At 34.7% G+C, this 13,330-nt stretch overlaps 1 protein-coding gene across 1 annotated transcript in view; it reads left to right on the top strand.

Moving 5' to 3' along the window:
* PTPN22 (protein tyrosine phosphatase non-receptor type 22) overlaps positions 1-13,330 on the top strand; it is a 65,109-nt gene that overhangs the window by 42,355 nt on the left and 9,424 nt on the right. Inside the window, exons 15-19 of the mRNA XM_074263103.1 lie at positions 542-669; positions 1,978-2,005; positions 4,975-5,058; positions 11,427-11,542; positions 12,925-12,955. Coding sequence (XP_074119204.1) covers positions 542-669; positions 1,978-2,005; positions 4,975-5,058; positions 11,427-11,542; positions 12,925-12,955 — 387 coding nt within the window. The remainder of the gene's footprint in view (positions 1-541; positions 670-1,977; positions 2,006-4,974; positions 5,059-11,426; positions 11,543-12,924; positions 12,956-13,330) is intronic.

Below are 13,330 nucleotides of genomic sequence, written 5' to 3'. Positions count from 1 at the left end.
CCTGAACAAATTTGGTTGAAAGGAGTAGGAAAGGTATGTGTTGGTCTGAGGCTTTTCAAGGACCTGATGACAGTCCTCTTATCCTTTTGCACAAAACAGACTTTCAGAAAGAAGGGCAGAAATTAGGACTTTGGGAAATGTGCACCCTGAGGACAAACTCTATCAGGGGTTCTCAAACTAAGGCCCATGGGGCACATGCTACCGGCCGAATTATGGCAAATGGGCTGAGGGGCGGAGACAGTGTGAGCTTTTGTTTTTACTATAGTCCGGCCCTCCCACAGTCTGAGGGACAGTGAACTGGCCTGGCCCCCTATTTTAAAAGTTTGAGGACCACTACTAGATCTTCCCAATGTACTCATGGCTTTGGTCACCACATAAAACTCAGGCAAAATGAGGGGATAATAGGACCAAAGCATTCCAAATTCTCTTCCAGCTCTATAGAGATCTGTAACTCCCTAAGCTCTGTGTTGATTTTGAGTCAAATTTAACTTTCAAGGGAATAAATGTTCCCAGGAATTGAATCATATTTAATGGGTTCCAGGAAACTTTTCAGAGACAACTTCCAAACCACAGTCTTCTCCTGTGGAGCTAAAAATTGGAACATCATTGGAATGGAGTGGAATTTTGTCAGAGGAATCTGATGACCCAATTCGACTGAAGCCAAGTAAGGTAAATAAGTATATCTCTCCTGACTCATTTCATCTGGGTTTACTTGAGTATAGTTTTTTGTTTATGCATTTCTAAGCAGTTATTCACTCTACTAATTCATTCAATCAATATTTACTAAGTACCTAATCTTCAGAATGATGTTAGGTACTATGGGAGATAACAAAGAAGAATTCAGACAGGATTTTTGCCTCCAAGCTTATAACCTATCAGGGGAGAATAGACAAAAAATAACTGCAGTGGCAGACACAACATGATAAATTCCATCAGAGGTAGGGTTAAAATTTAAAGGAAAGAGATCTTTTTATTTGGGTCAATCAGGGAAGGAGGTAGCATCTGAAATGAATTTCAAAAATTAGCTGAATAAAAATAGAATGGTTCATATTTAACATGTATTGGACTACTTGCCATTTAGGGGAGGGCATGGGGGAAGGGAGGGGAAAATTGGAACACAAGGTTTTGCAAGGGCTAATGTTGAAGAATTGTCCATGAATGTTTTGAAAAATAAAAAGCTTTGATAAAAAAACAAAAAACAAAAAACAGAATGCTTCACGAATTTGCAGTTACATCAATATAAATTAATTGTGGAGTGATATATTACAAGAAGCAACATTCTGGCTTCTCTGCATATTAAGAACCGGCTTCTTATACTTCAGAAAGTATTATATATAACTATTTTGTATTTCTACTTAATTCTTTAAGCTAGTTTACAAAAATTTACAGATTAAATTGTTTTAAATTTTTCTGTTTCTTATTTTGTTAAACACATGATAGGTGGACATTTAATATCACTGTGTGCATTAGAAGCACCATAAAGCCAGATAAGCATCATAATATGTACTTTAAAATAGTTGCTTTTATACCAAAAGTCTTGATCCTAAAAGCAGCTGAGAAATTAACTTAGGACTCCATTTTTAACAATCTATTTGTTTTTTTTGCTGGAAGTGTTAAGTGTCTGAGACCAGATTTGAACTCAAGTACTCCTGACTTCGGGGCTGGTGCTCTAACCACTGTACCACAAAGCTTCCACAATCAATTTGTTATTTTTTTTTTTTTCAAGTAAGTGTAGGAAAATGTCTCTGAAACTTCAGGGAAAACTTCTAAGTGGGAAGGAAATAAATGTTACAGAATATAAAAGAATTTTAAGAATGTAGGATAATGGTTTTACAACTCTTCTAACTGATAAATAGGGAGAAATTAGGAGCTTATTCTAAAGCAATCTTCATAGAAACATGAGAAACAACATTTCCATTATATCATTTACTGCCTCTTCAGTAGGATGTTAAATGTTTTTCTTTTGTTTACTTGTAGAGTGTGAAGCTGAGAAGTTCCAAATCAGGTAAAATTGTCTTTGGTTTTACTTTTTTAAAGCAATTTTAAAAATTATATAAGGTATACCTCTCAGAAATTGAAAAAAAAAATGGTTCACTGAACTTTAAAAGTAATTCACCCCTGAAAACTTCACTGTTTCTCTAATAGCTGAAGGTATAAAACCTTATACCAAGAGGTAATAATATTTCTGGTTTCTTTAATACTGAGCCTCTTAACCTTTTTTGTGTCATATACCCTTTCAGCAGTATGTAAAACCTAAGGACTCCTTCTCAAGACATTTTTAGTTGTATAAAATACATAGGATTGCAAAGGATCCCAATTATATCAAAACATAGTTGTCAAAATATTTAAGAAAAAAAAAAGTTCAAAGACACCAAGAACCTATTCCTAACCTACAAGATCTTTCCCACCATTGCCATCTTACTATCCTGCCCTATAGACAGGTTTAAATGTGTGGTTCTCTATTCCTTACTCAATTTCCCTTGTTTGTATTTCAAATGAAATACTGCAAGACTCTTGACCATTTTACTGCCAGACTGGGATAGAGCAGAATGCAAAGAGCAGATGCAAGAGGGTCATTTGGACTGGGTCTCAAAAACCTAGCAGTTGGCAAAAATCTGTCAGTATTTAACTATGGGGCATCTGAAAAGTTCTGCCATCCTTAATAACAATTGTGATGTTGAATGAAAGCTACATGGATGTTTTCTCAACATTTAGCACATTTACACAGGAAGAGGCTAGAAAACGCAGTTGCTTTTTCAGGAGGGGGGAGGGTACATACATTTTTCATACTTGAGTGGATCTGTAACCTAATTCATGAATACTCCTTCCAGTGATTCAAAATGAAACATGTTTTCATATATGTTCATGTTCTTTACAGAGGCTTTGGCTGATGGATCTCTGAGAATTCTGGTCAAAAGATGAATCCTTGCCTCATTATTTTGTCCTCCCAATTTCTAATTTTTTTTGTGCTCTTCTGATATTTATATCTCATACCACAGAGGCATTGATAGATTAGGCAAGGAAGTGGTTGAGTTTAATTCTTTGATTATTCAGATCTTATCAAATGAGCAGTGAACAACTACCACAGGCCCAGCACTTTTCTAAGAAGAGTATGCTCCCAACATAATTCATAAAACAATATGTATTAAAAATAAAAAACGAAGAGCCAACTTTTTAAAATTTATTTTTTATTAAAGTTTTTTATTTTCAAAACATATGCATGGGTAATTTTTCAACATTTGCACCCTTGCAAAACCTTGTGTTCCAGATTTTCCTCTCCTTCCCCCCATTCCCTCCCCTAGATGGCCAATTCCTTTTTTTTTTTTTTTTTTTTCCTGAGGCAATTGGAGTTAAGTAACTTTCCCAGGGTCACACAGCTAGGAAGTATTAAGTGACTTCAGGGCTGGTGCTACCAACTTCTTAAAGGAACTTTTGTACATGAAATTGACCAAATACATGATATATCTAAATGCCAAGCTTTTTTTTTTGTGCTGACTGCCCAAAAGTAAGAATTCAGGACAGATAGAAATTACTATGGACTAGAATAGTTGGGAGAGGTATGGAAGATAGAAAAGATCTGGATAGGCTGTGGCAAGAAAGGAGGATATCTCAGGTGAGAGAACAGAATTAATAAAAGTATGGTGATAGACATGACTAAATCTGGTACAGTTTAACACTGAAGAAACTGGATTGACTGAATTGTTGGGAAACAAAACCCAGAGAGAGGTTTTAAAAGCCAGGCAGAGGAGTTTGGACTTATTTTAGCATGTGGAAGAGAGTTGGTGTAGATTCTTAATCAGCGGCTGACATGATGAAAATCTTTTTAGAAAAATTAGCCTGACAGTGCTATACAGTTTTTTGATGACGATTTAAGTTCCAAAAGCATCTTCTCCCGGCAACCAGAAACACTACAGTTTCCAACACTTGAAGTAAATAGTCCTGTTATGCTTTCCCTTATTATACATAAGGTACAAACAAAAAAGCTTTAATAGCCTATTTCAGTGATAAATTCTAAGATTGCTACAAAATCAAACTGACAAATAGGTGAGAGTCTAGTATTATTGAGACCCCATTGTAATGGCAAAGTGGCAGCAAATCAATATGCCCACCAAACAAGACAATTTTGCTGTTTATTAGGTTCCAAAAAATGCAGCAGGTCTCATTTAATATACATAAATATACCTTTTGTAATTATCTTGCATGTTAATTTTTCCAAGCATTTAATAACATGTTTTGATATGATGTTTTTTACTATCTCATTTAGATGTCCTAGTAATTCTGGAAGGTATCTACATTTTATAGAAAAGGAAAACACTCACACAGCTAGTTGTGAAAATCAAGATAGACCCAGACTTTCCTGCTTCTAAATCTAGTGTGCTATTACAAGCTGTTTCTACAGATGATGCTGATTAATAAAAGGCAAATTTATTTAAGAGCTTCTTATTTTAGTATTCTGTTAAGAAGAGTAGTAATGTGGGATGTCATGTAGGAGTCAAATTTTTTTTTTTACATTAAAAAAAGTCCTCATATTTGGAAAAATTGGGAGCCACTGCCCTAGCATTTAGTTGTATTCAATCACCCAAAAGAAAGTTTTGTTGTACTTGCCACCATAGTAGAAAACTCATGAAGAGAAGCCTGTCCTCTTCTTTGGGAGTTTACAGCTTAAGAATGGAACGTAAATGCATCTCTAGTGTTAGGGTACTTGGTGCAGAGTAAAAGTTTTAATTCTTGTTGAATGATGAAAAACACCAGAAAGAAGATACTATTTAGGCTCATGGACTGGACAAATGTGGGTCAAGAATGCTTGAGGCTTTAATATTTTCGGAACAAATATTAGAATCCTTTTATTTAAGGACTTACAACTTAATACTGAATAAATACAAAATGTTATAAAATATTAATTCAGGACTTAAAAGATTTTAATTAAGACACTTTAATTGAAGGACTTTTTTGCTTTTCTGTTCTTCATCTCAGATACACATCAGGAGCGTTCTTCATCCCCTCCTCCTCCTCTTCCAGAAAGAACACCTGAGTCCTACTTTCTTGCTGATGAAGAATGTAAGTGGCAATGGTTCTTTCTCCTTAAAGAAGCATTTTATAAATGGCATTGTAAAAAGACCAAAGGCACTGTTTTGAGTTTGAAAAAGCATATGAACAGAAATGTAAAGCACAGAAAGGATTATGTAGGATATAAAAAAAGGTACAAAATTGAAAACATATGAAAATGATGAAAAAACCAGGATAAATGCTTGAACTGGCTGGGTGCCCAGACTTGAGTTCTCATGTTGCTACTAGAGCTTATTGCTCATGGAATTACTAATTCTTATGGAGTTGTTTGAAGTGCTATTAGCAGGTTTCATAGGCTTAAGGAACTGCTTTAGACTAAAGTCACAAGAGACTAATTTATAAACCAGAACATCAACTTATTTACAATGAAAAATATGCCTCTCTAGCTGATTAAAAACTATCTATTATTTAGGGAATTCCATTCCCTATATTAAAATTATCTGGGAAACTAAAGTACTGGGTTTTAATCTTCTGGATATGACAATAAGCTGCTCCCTGCTAGTGGCATTTTGTCATCACTGAGCTACTTTCTGCTACTATATATTGGGATATAGTGAATAGAAAACCTCTTCCTGAATAGGATGTTTGATGGGTGCATAGGCAAAAGTGATGAGCAGGGGCTTCAATAAGAGCCAGAAGAATCATCCAGGCTCAAATGATGGTTACTATTAAGGGTGCCACTTGAGGCACTAATCAGCTATAGGACTTGGGGTTAGAAAATTCCCAGTAATCTGTAACCCAAATCCATGTCAGAGCTCTCCAACAAAATCCTAATGAACAACGAACTTGTGCAGAAGCCAGAGTTCTGAGGCTTCTTCCCATAATGTTCCTTGATGACATGCATATGAACCTAGAATCAAGACAGGTTGAGTAAAACGAGAAGGCCTAGACAAATTTACTTTTAATATGCAATATGCCATCAACAAAGCTCTTGATTTTACATTTCATTCTGGCCAGAACAAAAGCGCTAGTTTCTCCACACTCTTCCAGTGAAGAATTTGCAGTCACTGCAGATCATAACTGAACACAGTAATTCTTCTTCACTTTTCCCGTGGGCAACAAGTGATTGCAAGGTATTATTGTTGCAAGAGTCTAAGTTATTTTTTAGACTGGTAAAAAACTACCCTATCTTTCAACTACTCTTCAGAGACAAAACGGCTTTCAATTAGCTATCTTGTATGTCCCTTGTATGTCCCCAAGTTTACTTAGCAAAACTCCACTCCTGTACTAAAGTTTTGAAACTGAAAATCATTACCTCTCCCTCGGTCCAATATAAACTCCCTGAAGACAAAGGCTATTTCATTTTTATCTTTGTATTTCCTAGTAGGTGTTTAATACTTCCTGAACTGAAAAGCTCCACTTCTTAGAGCTCTTCAGAGCAATAGACCTTTTTTAGTTAGTCTTAAATCAGCTGACATGTTCTGGGTTGGGCCTAACTCAAGCCAGTGTCCTGATGGTTTAAATATGATGGAATACAAAGTCTTTGAAATCAGGGATTATTTCAATCTTTCTCATATCACTAAAGCTATTAAAACACAATGAGACACTATTAAGTAATTGATCAATAATTAATAGATTTACTTCGGCACAGCAGGAGGGTCTTTAGCAAACATACTACTCATGTGGTCTGAGTCATCCTTTCCAATTCACCAGCCAAATATGAGAAAGCACCTGGAGCGTTTTGTGGGTATTTTTTACTTAGGTGGTCAGGAAATGATTACTTTCAGTTTGGGCCTTTAAGTCCTTAGTCAATCAAGTCTTTTCAATAGTTTCAATACTGCTTAACAAAATGCCTTCCTAACTCATATGAGGCAGGGGATTAGGATACTACTATTTCCCTCACAGATAACTGTTACCAAATCTTGAGGAGGTATTAAGACAAAGCTTGTGGTAGTAGTCTTGGTAGGCTGTGTGTGTGTGTGTGTGTGTGTGTGTGTATACATATATATGTATTAGAAACATGTCATTTTGATTATATTGAATCTTTTGCTCTGTTGTGGGTGAAAGATGAAATGACTCAGGAAAACAGGTTCAAACTGAGCATATCTATTTATTAAGTAATAGTATGTCAATTACCTAAGAAAGTAGGACCAAACCTTGTCAGCTGGACCTCGAATACAGGAAAACAAAGACTTATACAACAAAAGCAACTAACAAAAAAGGCCAATTAATTAAAAGGAAACAATACATTAATAATCTGATTTCTAATGGGAAGAAAAAGTAAGGATTTACCAAGTTAGTGAATAAAAGCAACTTCTTGATTTCATAAAAGATGTCCCCTTCTCCAAATGTCTGTCAACAGTCAAGAGAACATGAAAACAATAACTGATTGAGCAGTATTAGCCAGTTTTCAAAAAAAGGATATATGAATAGCATGAGATATACAATTGTAAGAAAACTTGCACCAATCTTTTGGATCTGACTATATTTTATGGTGTAAAATATTTTAAAACACATGCAAAGATAATTTTCAACATTCACCTTTGTAAAACCTTGTGTTCCAAATTTTTCTCCCTCTCCAGACAGCAACTCAATATAGATTAAACATGTGCAATTTTTCTAAACATGCTTCTACATTTATCATGCTGCTCAAGAAAAATCAAATCAAAAGGGGGGGGGGAGAAATGAGAAAGAAAAAAATAAGCAAGCAACAACAAAAAAGTAAAAATACTATGTTGTGCATCAGTTGATTTACTCAATTCCCACAATTTACCACTTGTGCTAATTCCTTCAATTCCCTCAGCTCAGAGCTCAAACCTCTGGTATTTAGCATGTTCTTCACTATTCAATCAAATATTTAGGCAGATCTCCCCTGAGGGTGGTTTGGTGATTGAACTTCTTGATTTCTATCAAAACTAACCCCTCCCTTAATACTTTATGTCTAAGTTTTCTGGTTCTTGGATATGATTATACATACTGGGGGCAGTAATGTGGCACTTCTAGGATGCTGCTCACAATCTTATTTTCTTCCAGAGATAAAAAGTTAAAATGCTCCAAAGGTTTGCTAGTACCATATAAGGATGCAATTATGAGTTGATAGCACTTTCCATTAAACATAGTGAATTCACACTTTTCACCAATACTTGCAATAATCTCGTTTTGTCCTATCACAGGGTTATCTGCTTACTTAAGCGTTCAAAATGATTATGTAGTACTTTTATGGCAATATAGTGCAATACTTTGGGTACTTTCTAGTGCCTTCCAAAAAATTCCCTTACAGACTAATATACGCTTTGATTGCTTAGCCACAACTCTGTCATTCTTTCAACAGCAGGGTACTCTCTGGATTAAGAAGCTTGAATCCCTGAGGATTACACCCTTGTTTCATGGACTGCCTCACTTTTACATGATTCATGCTTGAAGGGTGGAGGGAATAGGAGAGTGGGTTGGGAAGAGGTATAAACTAGTTTTCTGTGCTAATCTCCAAGGAAGAATTTCAGCTTTGTGCATGCTAATGCTAATCTAAGAGAATAGAAAGTTTGAGTCCCAGCATGTATGAAAAACTAAAGAGGGTGTTCAAGGCTCTCAGAATGGTAGAAGCTGCTTGTGATTAATTGCAAAAGTGTCTTAATTCTTAATAAGGATTAAATGAAAAACAATTAAAGTGATTCCCACTCTCCCAAACAGTAACTAGAATTTATATAACATGGCATTTTGAAGTTTGCAAAGCACTGTTACTTCATTTGATCCTCACAACTACCATGTAAGGTAGATGCTATTATTACCTCCATTTCTAAGATGAGGTTACTGAGGCAGAGAATTCAGATTTTCCCTACTTGAAATCCAGTGCTTTAGTCATCCTGTTGCATCATTACTACAGGTCAGCAAATCTCTTCAGAAGACAGGTAATCTTTTTTTTTTTATTTTATTTTATTTAGAAATTTTTTTCACAGTATATATACATGAGTAATTTTTTTTAAATAATATTATCCCTTGTATTCATTTTTCCAAATTATCCCCCCCTCCCTCCATTCCCTCCCCCCCATGACAGGCAATCCCATACATTTTACATGTGTTACAATAAAACCTAGATACAATATATGTGTGTAAATACCACTTTCTTGTTGCACATTAAGCATTAGATTCCGAAGGTATAAGTAACCTGGGTAGATAGTGCTAACAATTTACATTCACTTCCCAGTGTTCCATCTCTGGGTGTAGTTATTTCTGTCCATCATTGATCAACTGGAAGTGAGTTGGATCTTCTTTATGTTGAAGATATCCACTTCCATCAGAATACATCCTCATACAGCATTGAAGTGTACAGCGATCTTCTGGTTCTATTCATTTCACTCAGCATCAGTTGATGTAAGTCTCTCCAAGCCTCTCTGTATTCCTTCTGCTGGTCATTTCTTACAGAACAATAGTATTCCATAACCTTCATATACCATAATTTACCCAACCATTCTCCAATTGATGGGCATCCATTCAACTTCCAGTTTCCAGCCACTACAAAAAGAGCTGCCACAAACAATTTGGCACACACAGGCCCCTTTCCCTTCTTTAGTATTTCTTTGGGATATAAGCCCAATAGCAGCAATGCTGGATCAAAGGGTATGCGCAGTTTGATAACTTTTTGGGCATAGTTCCAGATTGCTCTCCAGAATGGTTGGATTCTCTCACAACTCCACCAACAATGTATTAGTGTCCCAGGTTTCCCACATCCCCTCCAACATTCATCATTATTTGTTCCTGTCATCTTAGCCAATCTGACAGGTGTGCAGTGGTATCTCAGAGTTGTCTTAATTTGCATTTCTCTAATCAGTAGTGATTTGGAACACTCTTTCATATGAGTGGATATAGTTTCAATTTCATCATCTGAGAATTGTCTGTTCATATCCTTTGGCCATTTATCAATTGGAGAATGGTTTGATTTCTTATAAATTAGGGTCAGTTCTCTATATATTTTGGAAATGAGACCTTTGTCAGAACCTTTAACTTTAAAAATATTTTCCCAATTTGTTACTTCCCTTCTAATCTTGTTTGCATTAGTGTTGTTTGTACAGAAATTTTTTAGTTTGATGTAATCAAAATCTTCTATTTTGTGATCAATAATGATCTCTAGTTCTCCTCTGGTCATAAATTCCTTCCTCCTCCACAGGTCTGAGAGGTAGACTATCCTCTATTCCTCGAATCTATTTATTATCTCATTCTTCATGCCTAAGTCATGGACCCATTTTGATCTTATCTTGGTATTTGGTGTTAAGTGTTGATCCATATCTAATTTCTGCCATACTAATTTCCATTTTTCCCAACAGTTTTTTCCAAATAATGAATTTTTATCACTAATGTTGGTATCTTTGGGTTTGTCAAAGACTAGATTGCTATAGATGTACCCTTTTTTGTCCTTTGTATCTAATCTGTTCCACTGATCGACTGGTCTATTTCTTAGCCAATACCAAATGGTTTTAGTGACTGCTGCTATATAATAGCACCGTCCACTGACTTTTTTTTCATTAGTTCCCTTGCAATTCTCGACCTTTATTCTTCCATATGAATTTTGTTATGTTTTGTAGGTAATTAAAATAGTTTCTTGGGAGTCTGATTGGTATAGCACTAAATAGATAGATTAGTTTGGGGAGTATTGTCATCTTTATTATATTTGCTCGGCCTATCCAAGAGCACTGAATGTCTTTCCAATTATTTAAATCTGACTTTATTTTTGTGGCAAGTGTTTTGTAATTTTTCTCATATAATTCCTGACTTTTCTTTGGTAGATGGATTCCCAAATACTTTATACTCTCAACATTTGTTTGGAATGGAATTTCTCTTTGTATCTCTTGCTGTTGCATTTTGTTGGTGATATATACAAATGCTGAGGATTTGTGTGTGTGTGTTTATTTTGTATCCCGCCACTTTGCTAAAATTATTTCTAATAGCTTTTTAGCAGGGTCTTTGGGGTTCTCTAAGTATATCATCATGTCATCTGCAAAGAGTGATAGTTTGATTTCCTCATTTCCTACTCTAATTCCTTGAATCTCTTTCTCGGCTCTTATTGCCGAGGCTAGCGTTTCTAATACTATATTGAATAGTAATGGTGATAGTGGGCAACCTTGTTTCACTCCTGATCTTACTGGGAAAGGTTGCAGTTTATTTCTATTGCATATTATGCTTACTGATGGTAGAAGACAGGTAATCTTACCGATTTTATGCAGATTTTTACTAGTTTACAAGATTTTACATTTATAAGATATTATTTGACACTGCAGGATCCTATCCACTATGCTATTATAGTCTAAAAAGAATGTATTAAGAACTATAGGATAAGTATATGTTTATGCACATAAACACATAGATTTAAGAAGTTAGATGAATGAAAAGTGTATTTTTATGTTTAACTAAGTGTTTTGCTTTCTTAGCTATGCAGGTCCAATCTATAGAAACTCATTCTACTAACTGCTTGGAGAACTTGGACGATATAACTTCTTCTCAACAGTCACTGACAACTTCTGGGAAAGGCTTCACAAGGAGCAGGGTAAATAATTACAATTCAAAAACTCCAAAAACTTTCAGTTGCTTTAGTTGTATTTTTTCCTCCATTATAAAGGAAAGTTGCCTTATTTAAACATGTTTAGCAGGCCTGCATTCATCAAAATTGGCAAAGGAAAATCGAAGCATGAATCCAAAAACCTTTCCTTAGGCATTTTAAAAACATATATTATGTAGGAAGCAATTGAGGAATTACTAGACTAACAAAAAGAGCTATGTTTCTGCCCTGAAAGAATTTATCACATAAGCATAAAATTTGAAAAAAATATTACCAACAAGTGGAATTAAGAGAGATTGAACACAGAGTTGTTAGGGCATGTAGATGACATTAAGAGTTGGGTTAGGCTGGAAAGGCTTCTAGAGATGTTATGGAGTAAACTTTGGGAAAAAAAATCAGAACAGGATAATATAGTGGGTGAAATAAAATGCCTGAGCAAATGAAGGAATAAAGAGCATGCTGGGGATGAGAAGCAGGCTGAATTAAAGGCAGCTAAGATTTTGAAAGTTCAAGAGCTTGCATTCAAATCTTGACTCCACTACTTAATGTAATTTTGGATTAAGCGCTTAATTATCCCGATTCTGTATCCAAAAAATGAGGTGTATTGGGCTGAAAGATCTGATGAAAGTCTGTTCCAATTCTAAAAGGATGATCTTATGATTTATATATATATATATACATATATACATATATATATATAACATCTTGTGCATCTCACTTAAGAAAATGTGTAAATGTATCCTCAAATACTTTATAATTATTTATAAAATAAAAGACTTTATAAAGGGACAAGTTATCTTCTTCAATTTTTATCAGTTGCCCCACCTCAGATAGAAGAAGAAATTAATCTATAGCTTTATAGCTCAAATTGTATTATTTCTAAATAGTAGGACATATCTTAGATATGTCTGGAAAAAAGTCAATGTGAAGCAGCATGCAAAATTCTCGATGAATTTTAAAATGTCAAGATAAAAAAATTGATTTGTGCTATGACACAATTTTCATGGCTATTTTTAAGTAGCTGTTTAGGTGATAGCTGATTTCTCATTTAATGAAACTTAAAAACATTCTGGTTGTTTTTAATTATTTAAAAAAAACTGTCTCCAAAGATAAAATACAAAATATAATTTTATATAAAAATTTTAGCATGTGACAAAGCATAAGCAAATGAATTAACCTAAATCCATGTGAAGTTACCTTTCCTTTTTTTTTTTCCCTCCCTTTTTAGAAAATTGTTAGCACATGTGCCACATTGCTTCTTCTACTCTTGTTCTACAAAAATGCCTATTCCATATTTCCTTATGTGCTTCAGAAATTTTTTTGAGTTTCGTGGTGAAAAAAATTAACATTCTTCTCTCCTTGTTTTTTAGAGTTTAAAAATTCTACGAAATGTGAAAAAAAGTAAGTTTTTTAAAAGTTATTATTATTTAGCATTTTTGTTCCCAGGCTGAGCTAAATCTTAAGGTTCCAATAAATTGGGGATATGATCCCAAGCTCTGTGATTTGGACTGCTGATAGTGGGTCTTAGATGAAAATGTAGAGAAATATTCTGTTTAATAGAGAGGAGTAATTCCTTGTAATGTTTGGCACCATACCCATCCTAAGTTGCTCTAACATAATAGTGTTATTTAAAACTCCCAGTAACCTAACCTCAGATGTGTTCTTTTTGAAAACAGTTATAGCAAAGCATATTGTGAACCACATGTGTTGTTTTTATAAAATAGGCAAAGCACTGACAAGTTTTCAAATTTCATAAGTATTATTAGCAGTAAGGGC

This window comes from Sminthopsis crassicaudata, chromosome 4 (genome assembly GCF_048593235.1).
Source record: "Sminthopsis crassicaudata isolate SCR6 chromosome 4, ASM4859323v1, whole genome shotgun sequence".
In the NCBI taxonomy this organism is placed as follows: Eukaryota; Metazoa; Chordata; class Mammalia; order Dasyuromorphia; family Dasyuridae; genus Sminthopsis; species Sminthopsis crassicaudata.
This window is presented reverse-complemented; position numbering and strand designations above follow the sequence as displayed.